Source organism: Schistocerca nitens, chromosome 12 (genome assembly GCF_023898315.1).
Source record: "Schistocerca nitens isolate TAMUIC-IGC-003100 chromosome 12, iqSchNite1.1, whole genome shotgun sequence".
NCBI lineage: Eukaryota > Metazoa > Arthropoda > Insecta > Orthoptera > Acrididae > Schistocerca > Schistocerca nitens.
The window spans coordinates 106,099,395-106,118,369 of NC_064625.1; the positions used below are offsets into that span (position 1 = coordinate 106,099,395).

Consider the following 18,975-nt stretch of genomic DNA (forward strand, 5'->3'; position numbering starts at 1 on the left):
CATCATTTTAGCAGTCGACACGGGTTTCTACTTATCACGCGGAAAGCACTACAAAACATGTTTTCATCCATTTTTATCTGCATAACAGCACGCATTCGAAGAGAAATGGCATAACTTTAGTGCGATTTCCGGTCACATTCAAAGAGAAATGGCATAATTTTACTGCACTTTCCACCTCACATTCGAAGAGAAATGACATAATTTCAGTGTGATATTTACATTATCAATGTCACAGGATAACTGGCCGCCACTGGTTCAAATTATGTGGTTAAGTGATAGATTACCAAGTCTGTCGAAGCTGTATTGTTTTGTCAGGAACTCCGAATGACGCAAAACCAGTTAAGTGTGGATATACCAGATTGGTCACATTGTGAAAGTTGTCATCGATGATATATACAGTGTGTCAGTTGTTACTCCAGGTCAATATACTAAAAATTTTTTTTTCTTTTCTTTATTTTTTATGAGGAAAAGACTAAGGAAAGAAAGAAGTAATAACTGGCATTCCAAGGATTTCACATTTTTTTGAGAAAGAGGGTCAACAACTTAAGTATGGCAGTAATTAATGTAACTATTAAACTAACACTCTTACTGAGTCATACTTATTAAGCAATTCTTACCATCCATACTAGACCCTGTTAAATTTTTACTACAGTAGGTTCCACCAACTGAAATGTATTAACCATTCACCTAATTTTTCGATCACAATGAGAAAACATTCTTCTGTAATTCAGTAACACACAATATTTTTCTTCTTGCTGTTACCATTTCAGTAGTTTAAATAAACCAATGGCATTCATATCTTGTCGAGTGTTGTTGTACTGCAAAATAACTTTATCGTGTCTCTAACTGTATTGTGGCCCTTTGTCTTTTAATGCTCTGCTGAAATTCATTAACTGTGTTCGATAACAAGCACCTGTTTTTAACACCTCATAGTACATGATGCCGAGGTGGTCCCACCAAATGCAGAGCATTATCTTGGAGCCATGAATATTCAGTTTGGCCATTGACATGGAAGCATGGCTAGGATATCCCCATGATTTTTTGCTTTTAGTGTTATCGTAATGAACCCATTTTTCGTCCCCGATCACAATGCGATGCAGAAATCCCTTCCGTTTTTGCCTCTGAAGCAACTGTTCACAAACACACAAACAGTGTTCAACGTCTCTTGGTTTCAGCTCACATGGGACCCAAGTTCCTTCTTTGTGAATCATGTCCATAGCCTTGCCACATTTTGAAATGGCTAGCTGTGTCACTCCCACTAATCGTACGAATTCTTCTTGAGTCTGATGTGAGTCTTCACTCAGAGATGTCTCCAATTCTGCATCTTCGAAAACATTCTCTCTTCCACTACTATGCTGGTCTACGACATTATAATCTCCGTTCTTGAAGTGTTGAAGCCATTCACGACACGTTCTTTCACTAATCACATCCTTACCATATGTACTTGAGTGCATTCGATGAGACTCAACCCCTGTTTTCTTCATACTCGCAAATGACGAGAATTAGGCTCGTTAACTGACATTTTCAATCAGGAACAACTTTATGATGCAGACACAAATCAATTAATGTTTGAATGAGGTTATGTTGATCAATGTCCAAGCTAACTGCCTGACATCTGCAATCTGTTTCTTTCGACCGTTACTTACCGTTGTCGCCACCTATCGGCAAACGGCGGAAGCAAAGTTGTACACCTTGTACAAATATGATGTTAAATTTTCTACAAAATAAAATTCAATACGGTTGCCATAACAACATAAAACACTCAGAAAGAAGTGCTACAGTAATGTGAATATTTTGCTAGTTTCAGTGTACTTTGTGGCCAATGTGTGGTGTAAAAATTATTTAATAAGAAAGTATTACCTGGTTGGAAATGGTTCTTTGTAATCTGGTTTTCATAACTAGTAGTTTATCCTAGCCCCGAAACAAGCAGTCCGTAATGCAAATGAGGATTGATATACTGGGCAGAGTAATTCTCTAATGTGAAATCAACATTCCTCAGAGCTGCATATTAAGACACATAACATGGGAGTAAATGAACTGCCAATGCAAACAGTAATGCTAACCTGGTAGGCCTTCAGTGCCACATGCATACGGCGAGACCACAGTGAAATTTTCTTCTTGTCGCATACCATGTTGGCGTAGCAGCTTTCCATCTGGGTTTGCACAAAGTGGAATGTTTGAACTGACATTGTCTCACTGCACAAACAAACAAAAATGTGGTTTAGTAATGGTTTCACATAAAATATTTCTAAACTCTGTGAATCAGCAACTGAGTTGCTGATGTGAGAAAGCATGTAAATCACACATAGTTTAATCTACTGCCAAGTGAAAATTCTTTCTTGAAACACTCCCATAGACTACATTTAAGCCATTTCTCTGTGATATCCTTTCTCCAAGGAGTGCTAGTCCCACAACTTCTGCAGGAGAACTTCTGTGAAGTCCGGAAGGTAGTAATTGAGGTACTGGTGGAAATAAAGATGTGGGAGTGGGCTGAGTCGTGCTTGGGTGGCTCAGCCAGTACAGCATTTTTGTACAAAAAGCAATGTTCCGGGTTTGAGTCCCGATCCTGTATACAGTTCAAATCTCCTAGTAAATTTGTAATCTATATTTAATAGAAAATTTACACATCTACAACATGTAATGTGCATTTCAGATATCCCGTTCCACAATGAGAACTGATCTGCAGTTCTACCGCTGGGTTTTCAGAAAACATCTCTATAAGTTCAGACACTTGTGCAGTTTGTAGTGTCCTGGTGAGCAAACTGAAAGTACACATGACACCAGAGTGTGAGACGTATAGCTAAAAACAACTGTATCCAAAAAACACATAAAATAATAAATAACTAAATAATGTTATACATATACACCTTTTTTAACATATTCGCAAATACCTTGTCCCTACAAAATACAGCTTTTGTGACTTACACGCTTTTCTGTATCAACATTTGAATTGAAACTTCCTGGCAGATTAAAACTGTGAGCCCGAGTTCGAGTCTCGGTCGGGCTCACAGTTTTAATCTGCCAGGAAGTTTCATATCAGCGCACACTCCGCTGCAGAGTGAAAATCTCATTCTGGAAACATTTGAATTGTCAATAAACAGCTAGAAACAAGGCTTTATTCTATTCCTTGTTGCAGGTTGTTAGCCACAACTCCCCTTCTTCACATAAATAATATTATAAGCAAGATCATCACATATGGAAGTCTGCTATGTAGCTAATATAAAAATATATCTATAACAAATGATCAATTAATTGACAATATGTCTAACACGGAAAAAGAAATCTACTAGCCAGTAGTAGCAGAAACACAGAACAACCTTGTAATGGGCTCATAAACAAAATAAAAAGCTCTGCTTGGCCCGCTATTCCATTTAGACATCTCTCTCGTTATACTGATCGTCAGATAAGATTGGTAGCACACTCAGTACTGTTCTATGACATAATCAGCTAAAATTTTTCAGAATATATGGACTCAGGAATGTACCGGGTGGTTATAATAAAACTGACAGTTTTCCAAGTGCTGTAGTATGGACTGCATACATTGCAGGATGCTGAAATGACATAGGTATGTTTATTAACTGGTGCGCTCGAAGAGTAAGCTTAAATAATAATAGTTCTAGTTTCTGGCACCAGGTGAAAATACAGATTTGTAAGCAGTGAGAATGGGGTGTGGGTGCAGGAAAAGGGGAGGATGATCAAACAAGTGATCACGGTGCTTCTGGGACATTTATTAGGATATGGTCACAAGTTATAAGATGTGTTCAATATGATCTTCCAACTCAGCAACATGCTGCATCCGTAACACGGTACAGTTGACAGTTGCTCGCAGCATACCAAGTGTAATTGGAGCGATATGTCGTCATATGCTATCCTTCGTATCAAGAAGAGTCAGGCTACATCCCTGATAGACACAATCCTTCAGATTTCAGATATCACCACAATCAGAAGTCACAAGCATTTAGGATGGGGGATCTGGAGGGCCACATATTCTGAAATTGCTTACAGGTAATGCGGTCGTTACAAGAGGTTTCTTGAAGTGAATTTTTCACCTGGCAAGTAATATGCAGTGTTGCCCCATCTTGCACAAAATAGTGCTGTGGGCACAGTTCCATTGTTGCAAAGTTGGAATTAGATATAGCACGAGAAGGTAACATGAAGATGTCACTGCACATTTAACAGGCACACAAAGTGTCATCTCCTCAAACAAAAGAGGACCGATAAGCTTGTGAAACCACACCACACACCCACATAAGCTTCGTGCAGCAGATGTTCCTGTACAAAATGTGGCAGAGTAGAATTGCATATGCGACAGTGCAGAGTAAAATGTGCCGTATCTGTCCAGAGAATATGTCAACCATTTCCCTGTGCACCAAAAAGGAAGGGCAAAGTCCAATGTTGTAGGCTATCTTGGGGCTTCATTTGGTGCACATTCTGAACCTATTGGGATATCAGTGTAAAAGAGCTGGAAAATCTTCTGAGCTGTTGACCAGGGATGAGAGCATTTCTGTGACACAGCTCACGCACTGGCTGAAGTTAGTTGTGTGCTGCTTGCTTGGCTATAATAACAGCATCTTCAACAACTGCCATGGGAATGGACCACCTGCCTCTCCATGCTGTACCGACTATTCACCTGTTTCCATCATATTCTTCAGCCCTTTTACTGACGTGCAGCCCCGTCGCAGTGTCGCTGCTGGTGACGTTCCTGCAATGTAGCGCTGCTATTGCTGCCGTACTGATGAAAGAACTTTACCAACAGTACACTGTCTTCCTCCTCAATAACCATTGCATTTTGTACGAAAGACTTTGACCTTCTTAACCCTTTACACCAGCAGACACTTCGCAAAAGAAATCGACACACGTCATTAAGCAACAAACGTATACCGACGTCAAAACAGGAAACATTTCACATTCTGATTTCTTACAGTACCATATTTACACCTGGTCGCTTCAACGAGTGCACCAATTAATAAAATTACCTACGATGTTTCAGAGTCCTGTAATGCACACAGCCGACACTGCAGCACTCTGAACACTGTTCATTCAATTATAAGTACCCAGTACATTCCACAAAACTCTAAATGTTTCTGTTAAATAGATGTAGATTTTTGTCCACATACAGATAGCTGATAACAGTCTGTGTCAATTTTTGGAAGAACTGGACATACGCAGCAGATGAGTAGTACAAGGAAAGCAGCAGTGGCTTTTTATGAAGTTGTTATTTTGTTCAGATATATCTAGAAGTAACTATCACAACTGTCAGTGTAAGTGCATAACATCACCAATACACACACACACACACACACACACACACACACATTTTCCCAAAAAATTTGTCAAAAGTGAGGTACAGCTGTTTTTGCACTTGTTCCATGAATTTCACAGTATACAGATGTACAAGATATATGACAAGTAAAATAAATATTGCAAAGAAACTTCAGGAAAAATTAAAAATAATTTAGGATTCAAAGCGATAACTCACTGAATATAGTATAGTGTTGAGTCGTCAACAGGCACAAAAAAATAATGGAAACTCTGCGGTGGTGGTGGTGGTGGTGGTTAGTGTTTAACGTCCCGTCGACAACGAGGTCATTAGAGACGGAGCGAAAGCTCGGGTTAGGGAAGGATTGGGAAGGAAATCGGCCGTGCCCTTTCAAAGGAACCATCCCGGCATTTGCCTGAAATGATTTAGGGAAATCATGGAAAACCTAAATCAGGATGGCCGGAGATGGGATTGAACCGTCGTCCTCCTGAATGCGAGTCCAGTGTGCTAACCACTGCGCCACCTCGCTCGGTATAAACTCTGCCTTCGATGCTTTTCCTATTAGATGATTGTCTCCTTTAGTCCTAAACTTTTAACAGCTTGAATATTTATGCTTAGAACAAGGCACGAAAATAACAGAAACCACAAACACAGTTCTACATCTACATCCATACTCCGCAAGCCACCTGACTGTGTCGTAATATTTTTAGAACATAGTTACTTAATTGCTCATGAGTCTTAAAAGGCTGTATGGCCATGGTCGAAGAAACTTTTTGGTTCCTGACGATTTGTCCAGAGTTGCACTGGATGAAACATACATCCTGGAAGATTCATCAGCAACTATGACATCTGGTTGTGAAAGCCTTCACAGTATGATAGTTTTCTAAGATTTGAATTGCATGGCGGAGAGGATGAGCTCATATAATTAATACAAATTTGCCTCCAGGTACTCATCAACAGAATGGAAAGTGTGTTTCTTTACCATCTCCTTTAGATTCTCCCAAGAACAATGGTTTTATTTCTAATCAAACAGGGTAGTTTGTTGATAAGTAGGCTACCCATATTCCTCAGTCCTTCATAATTTCTGCTCAACCTATGGTTCACCAGATAAGTTTTTGCTTTAGCTTGTTTATGATGGTTGTGCATTTCTCCTTTTGTTCCCCATACACAACATAGACTAATTCTGGAATGTAAAGATGAAGTTAGTTTTGAAATGTCTTATCAGGCTGGTGGGCTTGTGGCATTTTCCTTTCGATCTTCAACATTTTAAAAAGATGTCTATTTCATACGGCATTCAGGATCATTCTTTTGTAAGCCATGTTACAGGACAGCTAACAAATTTTGGAACTGTTACATATACTGTTCTCACTATATCTGCTATACTATTGTAAACAATGAGCTTTTGATGCAGCTTTTACTTATGCAACTGGCTATTTTCCTTTATTACCATCATCCTGCGAGCTTATGGGTGCAGGCTTGCTCATGGTGATGTTTTTAAACTACGTAATGCCACTGTCTTGGTATTACGTGTCATTGAATGATTAGAGCTAATGATGCTTTCCAGTGCATATTCACCACTTTTTTACATTCCAAATGATCTGAAGATGGTTCCACATAGCAACTGAAACTAGTTATCGTACTTTAATTGTAACAGGAAAATTGTGGTATTGCATTATAAGATTTTTATTTACAAAAAAAATTCATTTGATAAATTAATAGTAATACACACTCAAAATGGCAGAAATTTAGTTAAAAAATAAAAAGACAGAAAAGAAAAAACAGTAAAAGCAATTGGGAGATTTATTTAAGATCATTAATAACAAGCAGTACGACAAGAGGGCTGGAACTGACACTTGTGGAACTCACAGCTTATCGTGGCTACATCAGAGTTTGTTCAGATTCTGCGCTTGTGCTTTTAACATTTGCTTTCAGATGCTAAGAAAGACTGGGATTTGCTATACCACTGAGACCATGATTTGCTTCACCATTAAGACCATACGTTTCTAGCTTCTGAATCCACAGTGAGTGATTAATGAGATTTGAAGCCTTGTGTATGTCAGAGTAAGCTCCAAAGGAAAATTACTTTTGATTGAAGAAATTCAAACTGGCGCCTGGTCAATGATACAACTTTATCGAGAAATACTTTTATTCAATTGTATATGACCTTCTCAATTATCTTAGAGGGGAGTATGCAAATACGATGATAATTTTTTATCCTTTCTTGGACACTTCCCTTCACTGTCCTAACCAATTTTCTTGGCTACAGTTATATTCACTTCACAATATTTTGCGTATTTAGTTCACCGTGTTTAGCTGACATGGCCAATTTAAATGTCAAGTGCCTGTAGAGCAATTCTTGTTTGCTTAAATGCATTAATTTACATGTTGTCGGTTTTTTTAAAAAAATAGCTTCTCATTTGCACAGTACTTCATTTTTTTCCGGCATAGAACAATACATGCAAATTGGTCGATCACTCAAACGAGACCACCGTTCACGATGTAAATGGCACAAGCATCTGTGCTGTGGCAGGGGAATGTATTGCCTCCAGCAGACCGCGAAATGCCATTTATCATATACTGGCGCACTTGTTCTGCCGGTTAGCTGCAATTTGTTTAGGCATTTCAAAAGGCTCAATTTAGCATTTAAATCTCTGCCATTACATCCGTACAAATGAAAACAATCTCGTTTTCAAAACAATGTTGATGCCGAAGCTTAATTTTTGTTAACTGACAGTCTGCTTTAACTGGCCAAAGAGAGCCATGGGGCTACACATTTCACTGTGAAATTTAAAAGAACTGTTTGCATCTAGGCTGGGAGAATGATGTTCATTATACACACATTCTACAATGTATCGCCACAAAGCATAGATTACAGTGATGAGTGTATGATGACTGTAATTTAGTGGGGGGCTTGGTTTTCAACTTCTGAAAAATAAATTTCAGAAATTCCTAACTAAATATTTCCACAATGTCTCTGTAATACTAACATAAGGAGTAGTACTGCATGCTTTCAAATTTTTTAATGAAAAGGAAGGAATGAAGCTGTTTCTATGGACACTACTAGAACATAAATAGTCAGCCTTGTTGATGCAGAATTCCTGTACACAAACTTTAAGACAGCTTTCAACTTCTAGTTTATTATTCTTAAGAAATTACTTGCTTACAACCCAAACTACAAAATATCCTATCCATTTCTAGGCCATTCCACCTCTCAACCACTTCTTGTAGGGATCATCTCTCTGTGGAAGATCCAGGAGCAACATCTGCCCAATCCAGCCACCCAGCAGTTCCTATTCCTGTCCTGTCACAGGCTCATCCTAACCTAAATGAGGTCAAGCTATCTGTGAAAGTAACCATGTCATAAACCAACTCTGCTGCCATCACGGCACAGCTTTTTATGTTGGTATGAGAACCAGCCAGCTGACCACTGGAACTGTGGGCAAGAACATCATTGACTACCCCACGACTTGGGCCATTTGAATTCTTTCCTCCAGCAATGTGCGTGTGAATTGCGTTTGTGTGTGTGTGTGTGTGTGTGTGTGTGTGTGTGTGTGTGTGTGTATGTGTGTGTGTGTGTTATATCTAATTTTGACAAAGGCCTTGTTGGTCGAAAGATACTTGCATAGCAGTCTTTTTGTTGTGCCTTTCTACAACTCGGCATCTCCACTATATGGTGAGGTGCAACTATCCTTTTCATTATACCATTACCTTAAAAGTAAATGTGTTCTGCAATTTGGTCAGCAAAATAACTGGCAATCATCAAAGTAGGGATTAAATAAAATGTAGACTGCCTATAGCAAGAAAGGCATTTCCAAAACTTGAAATTTTTTAACATCTAATACAAATTAAAATGTTTGGGAGTGTTTTCTGAAGGCATTTGTCTGCAAAGTAACCTTGTAAAGAAGTGAAACATGGATAGCAGACAGGTTAGAGAAATGTGGTGGTGTAGAAGAAGCAGAAGACTAGATGCATAAATCAGATAACTAATGAGCAGGCACTGGATCGAATTGGGGAAAAAAAAAGTGTGGCCCTACTTGGCAAAATGAAGAGTTTGTTTGATAAGACATATTCTGTAGATAAAACAGTAATCAATTTTATAATGAAAAGAAGTACAGCGGGTGAGGAAAAAATTGTTGGGAGAGACCAATGATAGGTTGCAGTAGGCACACACAGGTGAAATAGGATGGAGGGCTCCATCAAAACAGTCTCCATTTGTTACTCATATAACAATTAAATGTTTCTCATTTGATTTCTTGCCTCAGAGAATCATAAATGTGCATTCCAGAAGTAAATCCGACAGAATCAGAGAGAGGACTCACCTGACAAGCTTCACTTGGAACTTGTAGTTCCTGTTAAACTCCATGAAAAATTTCATTGCCCATAGATAATAGGACTCGTCATTTGCTTGAGTTTTAGCTCGCACAAGGTTGCTCTGTATAAAAAAAATGAGAAAAATGGAGAATTAGCAAAGAAGTGAATATAGTTATGTGACAACAGTCTTCTTCATACCAACTACTTTCTACTCACTTTGACATGATACATCAGTGTGTTGTACGCTCCAATCAGAAATTCAGAACAGAATTCTTTCAAGAAGAGGCGAACACTGTACGCAGATCTCCGTTCGACAACTTCACTCTTCAGTGGTTGGCGATTCTTTGGTGTCTTTACCTTGTGCTGCAAAATTTAAAGACACATTATCAAACTCCATGTCTATCCCTCAATCCATAAATGTAACACATATAATTTCTCATATTTCCTCTCAGATTAATGAACTCTGTTTCTATTCTGTCATAAGTGTCCCACTAATGCACAGATTATTTAAGTGTGTTATATCACTTTTTGTGTATACACAAAGAAGGACAGCAGAAATGGTCATAGGTTTGTTTGACACCACAGAAATGCTGAAGAACCTGAACTGACACCACAGAAATGCTGAAGAACCTGAACTGGCAAATTCTTGAAGACAGATGTAAACTAACCTGTAAAAGCCTATTTACATACTTTTAATCACCAGTATTAAGTGATGAATCTAGTAATATACAAGCGTCTACATATTTGCTCCTGTAAGGGTTGCAAAGACATGATTAGGTTATTTCGGCATGCATTCAAGCGGTCATTCTTCCCACACTACATACACGAATAGAAACTGAAGAATCCCTATTACGTAATACAATGGGAAGTACCCTCTTCTATGCAGTTCCCAATGGTTTGTAACATATACCTATAAATATGGAATAAATAAGCAATGAACCAATATGTTAAAAAACTTCCTGGCAGATTAAAACTGTGTGCCCGACCGAGACTCGAACTCGGGACCTTTGCCTTTCGCGGGCAAGTGCTCTACCAACTGAGCTACCCAAGCACGACTCACGCCCGGTACCCACATCTTTACTTCCGCCAGTACCTCGTCTCCTACCTTCCAAACTTTACAGAAGCTCTCCTGCGAACCTTGCAGAACTAGCACTCCTGAAAGAAAGGATATTGCGGAGATATGGCTTAGCCACAGCCTGGGGGATGTTTCCAGAATGAGATTTTCACTCTGCAGCGGAGTGTGCGCTGATATGAAACTTCCTGGCAGATTAAAACTGTGTGCCCGACCGAGACTTGAACTCGGGACCTTTGCCTTTCGCGGGCAAGTGCTCTACCAACTGAGCTACCGAAGCACGACTCACGCCCGGTACCCACAGCTTTACTTCTGCCAGTACCTTGTCTCCTACCTTCCAAACTTTACAGAAGCTCTCCTGCGAACCTTGCAGTTCTGGAAGTTTCATATCAGCGCACACTCCGCTGCAGAGTGAAAATCTCATTCTGGAACCAATATGTTGTTTACCATAATCAGCAAAAAGAACAATGTTTTTCAGAGACTGCATAAATGTTATGATTACTAAAAAGAAATGGGAAAGCAGAAAGAAGACACACATTTTTTAAAAAATATATTGAAGAAAGAGAAATGAGGTTGCTCATATACCTAAGGTACTTTTCACACACACAAATACAAATATATTATTGTTAATTGTTCCACTTGTGGAATTTCCATTTTTGTCATTATGTCTGTAATGAAATGTATTTGCAAATTGTGAATTCATTGTTACAACAGCTGTATGGTTTACTACAGACACATGAAAATTTATGCTGGACTAATCTCGAATCCAGATTTCCAATTTGTCATATGCAGTCACCTTAAACATTCTGGCTATCCGCACACGCGTTCTGGACCAATCCAAACTTCCATATATCACAGTGTCTATGTCCCATAGTGCTTGCACACTGTTCATCTAAGTCCCACATAGGGAGACACTTCTCTGACTGTATTTCATGGGAATCACACAAATGGTGTGCGAGCACTATGGTATGTCTACACGTTGACGTATGGAAGTGTGGTTTGGACTGGGAGGTGTGCATGGATAGCCAAAGTGGTTAAGGTGACCACTCGCGATAAGTGAGAAATCTAGGTTCGAGCCCTGGTCCGGTACAAATCTTTGTGTGTAGACAATAAACCAACCATATAGCTGTTGTTATATTGTATTCACAATTTGTAAATACATTCCATAACTTAATATGGCTGCATATCATCAGCGGTGACTGTTGCAATGAGCTATACAGACACACTTGAATACAGGCACTGCACTCACTGAATTGTGTCTGTCATTGCATATTATATATACGCAGCAGTCAAATGAAAAGGAGATAGGTGGAAAACAAGTAAGCTGACTGTTCATTAATCACCATAACAGTTAATACATTTATCCCACTGGGAGACAAGACTATCAATGCCATGGGCAGGCCCATATGTTGCCAAGGTTTGTTTCAAATATGCTGCATAGGTTTCACTGGAAGCCGTTACTCATCCTCCATGCAGTCCTCATTTCTCCCCATGCAAATTACATGTTTTTGGAGCCCTGAAGAAAGACAATTTTGGCCATTTATATGATTCAGACAAGGTGGTATATGTCTGGGTACAGTCACAGTTCTGTAGCCAACTGTAAACATGTTTCCACAAAGGTACTGACCATCTTGTTTCACAGTAGGATAAATGTATTAATAGTTACGGTGATTGCTTTTGACATAATGAACAGTTAACTTACTTGTCTTCCATAGTATCAATTTCATTTGACTGCTCCTTATATTTCCTCAGAATTTTCTCAGGTTGTCAGTTTACTTTCTAAAACCAAAAACGCCTCTGACAATTGTTTTTGAATATGGCACAAAACTACAACAAACAGAGTAAGTACAGATACGTGAATTATTGAAATATTACCTTTTCATGGTCAAATGTTAAGTCATCAAGTTTGTTTAACGGCTTATGGTAGATTAAATTGCGGTCACTTATAGACTTAAAGTCCTTTAGTACAAATGTTCCACCAAATCTTGAATGCCTGTAAACAAAACAGACACTTTTTTTAAAAAAATTAATAGAGTGGGAGTGTATGTATGCATTAAGAAGAAATGAGAATAACAAATTGGACAAAGATTAAATTAACATTTCCATAAGATTATAATCATTTTAATTTATACTACTAAGGCTAGAAACTTCTAAATGAATCACATATATTGCACTTCACTATGACAGTTTACTATTTTAATTGTAAAAATTATTTGAAACTGTTATTCTCATCTCAGATTTTCATAATGAACTTCACAAGAAATTATCAGTATTTAAGAATATTAAGAACAATGCACAGATCATTAATTTCAAGCAGGCATATTTATTCTTAAAATATAACATCAGAAACAACTAAAATTCTAGAAAGCATGATCATTTGTAAAGCCATCACACCAGGAGGAAAAAAGTATGTTATAGAAAGTACTCAAATGGGCTAGTCCAAAATGATAACACAATATATCCAGCGGAGCAATGAATTGGTGTGCTCTGAAAAATGGTCGTCTTGAGCATTTTGTCCCAGTATTGTCCCAGTTTTAGTACACTGAAGTTGGACATTTCTGTGCTTTACATTTTTCACACACACACACACACACACACACACACACACACACACACACACACACAGAGAGAGAGAGAGAGAGAGAGAGAGAGAGAGAGAGAGAACCACGTGTGCGAGTCACTTGCCCTCCCAAGCCCACACACAGAATTCTGTGCAATACAGCATTAGTACGCAAAAAATAGTGTAATTAAATTCATGTTTAAGCTCTAGAAAGTATCATTTGCTTTGAACATAGTATTAGAAACTACAAAATATGTAAGAGATGGAATTCTAGGTCAGCTTGTGAGGGTCAGGGACTGGAGTAGGTATTCACTACTTGATTGGAAGTATCTTGTACTGTAGAACTGATCACTAGATGTCACGAGAGGTACATCTGCCAGTATTAAAGAAGGAGAAGCAGTAACAGCAGAACTGGTCAGCCAGGAGAGATCAGTGGCTTCACAGGTGGACATGCCACTGGATGTCACCCACGTAACAAATCCATCAGGGATATTTCAACCCCTCTAAAGCTGCCCAAATTGACTGGTGCTGAAAGGACTGTGAAGTGGAAACATGAACAAACATTCCTAATCCCAGACCAGATAGACCTCACGTACTGATGGACAAAGATCTTTGAGCACTGCAGAGGACAGTCGGGGGAGGGGGGGGGGGTTAAGGCAGCTTAGCTACTGTGCGTAGGTACAAAGGTTGAGCAGCTCCCTGGAGTCAATGCTATATGGTACTTGAAGTGAAGTAAAGAACAACGCCAATGGATAGGGATGATTGGAAACAAGTGACGAATTATGTGGGAATGCTAAAGTAGTGTTTTGGTTTGGTGATTGTCTCAGAAACATTAACGGCCATCATGGGTAGAGACAATAACGAAGTATTAAGGTGCTGTTATGGTATAGGAGTGTTTTACAAATTAAGGCACGGTCTCCTTACTGCACTTAAGAAAACTCTAAATCCAGAAGGATACGAACACACTTAAACACGTTGTGTACTGTATAGAGTATAGGAACAGTCTGAAGATGACGATTGTTGATACTACAGTGACAATGCACAGTCATACAACAGCACCTATGAGGCAATTGTTTGTGGAGAATAACATTCCTGAAATGGAATGACCTGCCTGGAGTCCCGTTCTTAACCCAATGGACCACCTACGGGACAAGTCAGAATATCGACTTCACACTAGGCCCCACCGTCCAAAATTGCTGTCGTGTGGTTTTGGGTCTTGAGGAAGAAGGGCTACCACTCCTCCATATACTTCTGGGTACCTCATTGTCTTCCCAGCAGTAAGCTGTCATACAGACGAAGCACATATTAATGTCCACTAATAGGTGTCAACATACTTTTGATCAGATAGTGCATGCTGAAGACAACAAATCTGAAAAATGCACATTTTCAGCCCTGATCATCTGTATAGCATTTCTTCCTGTTTTAATTAACTCAATTCACTCATCAATAATTTGTGTATAAGAAAAAATCAAATTATATCATGATTCTTGGCAATCAAATTAAAGGTTCCTTACACCTCAATAATTGAAGGAGTGTCTCAGTTCACAGGTAAGACAGCATGGGAACACCAACTCCAATAGAATGCTGTGTTCAAACCAGTCTTCAAGTCGTTGGTTACATTACTTTATTAGTTTGAACTCAGTCGATAATTGAAAGAGTAAAGGTAGCGGCAATAGTTCATGTGTCAAGTCGTCGACAGGCAGATAAGCGAGACAGAGTAAGCTGACACAGATGTTTTCTGGGCATGTACCATGCTTTTGTGTCAACTGACTGGCCAAAGGAGTCTTCACAATTATATAAGACAAAGAAAGTTGCTGGCTTCTGGACAAGTCTTTCTTCACAGCATACAGCTATAGAACATACAGCTACACACATACACACACTATGTGAGTCTCATACAAGGATTCGTCTGAAAATTAGTAATGGTCTTAATCCTGTTTAGGTGCCTATCAAAACTCAACTATATGTTGAGCTGTTACCTCTACTCTTTCTACTATATTCCACCACGGACTTCCTTACTATATTTAGCTTAATTTTGGGAATCGGGCAGTACGCTGGAGAAATTTTACCAGCATTCACTGAAACTGACATAAAGAAAAACAGAGAGATTAGAAACAATTTTGCAGGTGTTCCTGGATTCAACCACAGCAAGAAATTTTTCACTTGCCGGAAGTCTAGCCCTCACCAAAAGCACGAGCATGACTTTCTACAGCCATACTTCGCATTTTTCTACTGCAAAATTATTCCATAAGTTTTTAATAATTGTCACAACTAATCAAGAAAAATATTCTCATATTACCCTGAAAGAAAAAACATTTCAAATGCTTTGAATTATCAGTTCTCCTCGATCTCTATGTCTCTATCCCCACTATGTGGAATGTTTACTGTTTCAAAGTAAGAAAAACGTGTTCAGTGTTGGGCCAATTTACTGAGTTGTGTGTCTGGACCCAGCTGAAGCTACTGTGTGAAGATTTAACTGCCATTTCTCCTGCTTACAACTAGAGTGCTACCAAATATACTTTCTTCTGAAAACCAACTGCTAAATACTCATACATACAATGACTACCTTCAGGAGGAGAATTACAATCTTATTACCGTATTTACTCGAATCTAAGCCGCACTTTTTTTCCGGTTTTTGTAATCCAAAAAACCGCCTGCGGCTTAGAATCGAGTACAAAGCAAGCGGAAGTTCTGAAAAATGTCGATAGGTGCCGCCACAACTAACTTCTGCCGTCGAATACATGTAGCGCTACACAGACATGCTTTGTAGGCACAAAGATAAATACTGGCGCCAAAACCTCTGCGTCAGTAAATAAATTAAAAAAAAAAAATGTGGCAGACGAGCTTTTTTTCTCCGTCCCGAGTATCGACCACTGCATTTTCATACATTATCCAACGAAGTAAATACAAATTCCGTATTGCTCATCTTCGAATGTAGCAGAATTTCAATGTACTACGAAAATTCGACTGGCAAGACTGCTTGAGATGTTTGTCAATATGGTCAACTCTACGTTCTGAATTTTTTCCTACCTGTGAGAAGAGATGGTTGCTAATAGGAACCTGATGAAATGTGAATCACATGCATTATTCTTTTCACCATCAGAATAATACGAATATAAACATTTTGCCATGTATTCTTTCGTGTTTGCTGCTATCTCGTTTAAATCCTGTCTGCCTAATAAACTATGAAACTAGAGTGAGACAACAGCAAACGCGGAAGAATATACGTATCGCGTCATGTTTATATTCGTATTATTCTTATGGCTAATAGTGATACAGTCAGAAATGAAGCACAGCAACTGACTAGATTTTTAAATCTCAGATGACTCTAATTTCTGTGCAGAATTTGATGTACTAAAGAAGCGGCCGCAAAGATTTTCAAACGGAGAAAAATTTTCGCCTAACTCTCGTTCCGAACATGTTCTATCATACGCAGTCTATTATTTGGTTCTTGTTGATCATTATCAAAGAAAGCAGCAGTGTAAGTAACAACAAATAGCAGTCCCTTGCCATTGTTTCGCTAATGAGACGATTTTTTTCTCTCTCTGCTTTTAAAAAAAAAAAAAAAAAAAAAAAAAAAAAAAAAAAAAAGCGGCAGTAGCGCACACAAAAGAAAGCCATGCCGCGAGCGGCGACAGGCCGTAAACACTCACTATCAGAATGCGACAAACAATGCATGACACAGTACGGTAATGCATTTTCAGCTTAGAGTGATATAAACACCTACAACAAAGAAAACGGCACTTATCAGATCAAAGCAAAATAAGCAATCGATTCAAACCAGACGAAGCACGTGAAAAAGGAAGGGTACCCGTATAAATACGGACGGAGCGCCTGACGCATAGCAATGGCTACCTGGTAAAGCTTAACTGCTAAGCTTATGACTCGAACCAAACTACTGTAGCTGTATCGTCATTCATTCGACCTAAATCGTGTCTCATATTACAATGGACCAACTTTGTTTCGATTTGGAGGTGCGGCCTAAAACTTTTCTCTCCCCTTGAATTTCGAGTCTCAAATTTCAGGTGCGGCTTAGATTCGGGAAATTTTTTTTCCTTTATTTCGAGTCTCACTTTTCAGGTGCGGCTTGGATTCGAGTGCGGCTTAGATTCGAGTAAATACGGTACACTGAACAGTGGTAAGTGTTACCGAAATAATATCTCAGTTCCACACAGGACGCACCTGGCTCCTCGGAAACGTCTTTCCAGCTCCTGCCGGCGGCGTATCTCCTCGTTACGCACTGCCAGAAGCCGCGCCTCGTCCCGTGTCTTCTCCTCGATGCTGCGTTCAGGTGCAGCGACCGCCAGCTCGTCCGGCTTCTGTTCTCGCAGCATCAGGGAAACTATCTGTTTGCAGTGATCCACATATTTATACGAATCACTCTGTTACATACAGTTTATTGACACAGATTTTGACCCACGGACATGCAAGAATGGAAGTTCACACACAAAAAAAGCAATAAGATCATAAAACTTTGTTAAAAACCTAAGTTTTAACTAGAGTCCTGCATGGTGCAAAAGTGTCTGTTGCCTAAAATAGGCCTAAGGTATAGAGAAAACTTATCATTTGCTTCAGTTACTGAATTTAATTTGTCACATTCTGCAGGACCGTGTGAGCCAAAACTAGCTGGTCACAGGAAGAGCTACTACATAATTCAAAGAAAACTAATAAAAATTAAAAACTATAAGATTTTAAAAATAAAAATATTTGCAACAGTGAACTTCTTTTTTCAGTTATTCTATCTACACACATAATCTTCAGCATTCTGCTACACTGTCTGAACTGTTTAAGGTGAACAACAAATAGTTCAAACAGAAAGAGGATACAGATTTCGTCATGTGTAATTTAACCAAAATAATCCCATTTGGTAGGAATACTTAAAAATGTGATGAAAACATCACACCAGAGGTAGTTCACCTTTTCTGACACTAAGCTGTTTTGTGTACAAATTGGTATGGAAAGAGGTTAGAGATGTCAAATGAGCCACTTTTTTATTTTCAATTTGGAGAGGACATTAGAAGCAATCTGTTGAAGTTCTGAAGAATTAACCACACCAGTTCTAACAGGAAGCATTTTATGTAAAATTATAAACTTTCTGTGGTCGAACCAGAGACTGCAATTTTTTTAAAAAAAATATTGAACCGATGTGTAGTAGCCTAACTGTGTCATTCAGCAGCGTATTTCATATGTTGTATTAACTTACTCTATTTCTATTTACAACCAAATTAGCTGTTATTCTTACACTGCTTATTAAAATTTTAAACAGTTTTTATAGAGACCTTTAACAGTAGCAGTCTTTTTAAAGATTGTTTACACTTTTTTTATATTGACACAATGATGTTTCACATAAAAGAATGCAACCTATGGCTCATGTGCAGGGATGGTTTATTATGAAAACCCGTTAACATCCCTGCAACCCCACAGAATGAAGTAATTTAGTTAGCTAAGCAGAAAGAACTGGTGTACAAGTTAATGTTATCCCAGTGGGAGCACGTAAATGGAGTTAAGGGTCACCAACAGAAGCCAAGGAGAAAGTTCTGCATCCTATGGCTCCCCTATTCCAGCAGTAAACACGTGCCTCACAAAAGGGGGTTGCAGGGCTTCTGAATTGCTTTCTTCTGGCACGAGATGCACTGGGGGCTGTTACATTAAATCACTCGGTGACAACAATACTGCCAGATAGGGGGAGATACAATACAAAGACAGAGCTGAGGGGCAGCTGAGGAAAGGGGGAGATGCAGGAGATAGGCAACGCTCTGACTGCATTACATG

The 18,975-nt window shown here is 38.9% G+C and overlaps 1 protein-coding gene across 1 annotated transcript in view; it reads right to left on the bottom strand.

Moving 5' to 3' along the window:
* LOC126215067 (protein timeless homolog) overlaps window positions 1-18,975 on the bottom strand; it is a 506,610-nt gene that overhangs the window by 467,592 nt on the left and 20,043 nt on the right. Inside the window, exons 6-10 of the mRNA XM_049941715.1 lie at window positions 17,386-17,549; window positions 12,519-12,636; window positions 9,788-9,934; window positions 9,580-9,692; window positions 2,064-2,196 (exon numbers count right to left, since the gene is read on the bottom strand). Of these exons, the coding sequence (XP_049797672.1) occupies window positions 2,064-2,196; window positions 9,580-9,692; window positions 9,788-9,934; window positions 12,519-12,636; window positions 17,386-17,549 (675 nt within the window). The remainder of the gene's footprint in view (window positions 1-2,063; window positions 2,197-9,579; window positions 9,693-9,787; window positions 9,935-12,518; window positions 12,637-17,385; window positions 17,550-18,975) is intronic.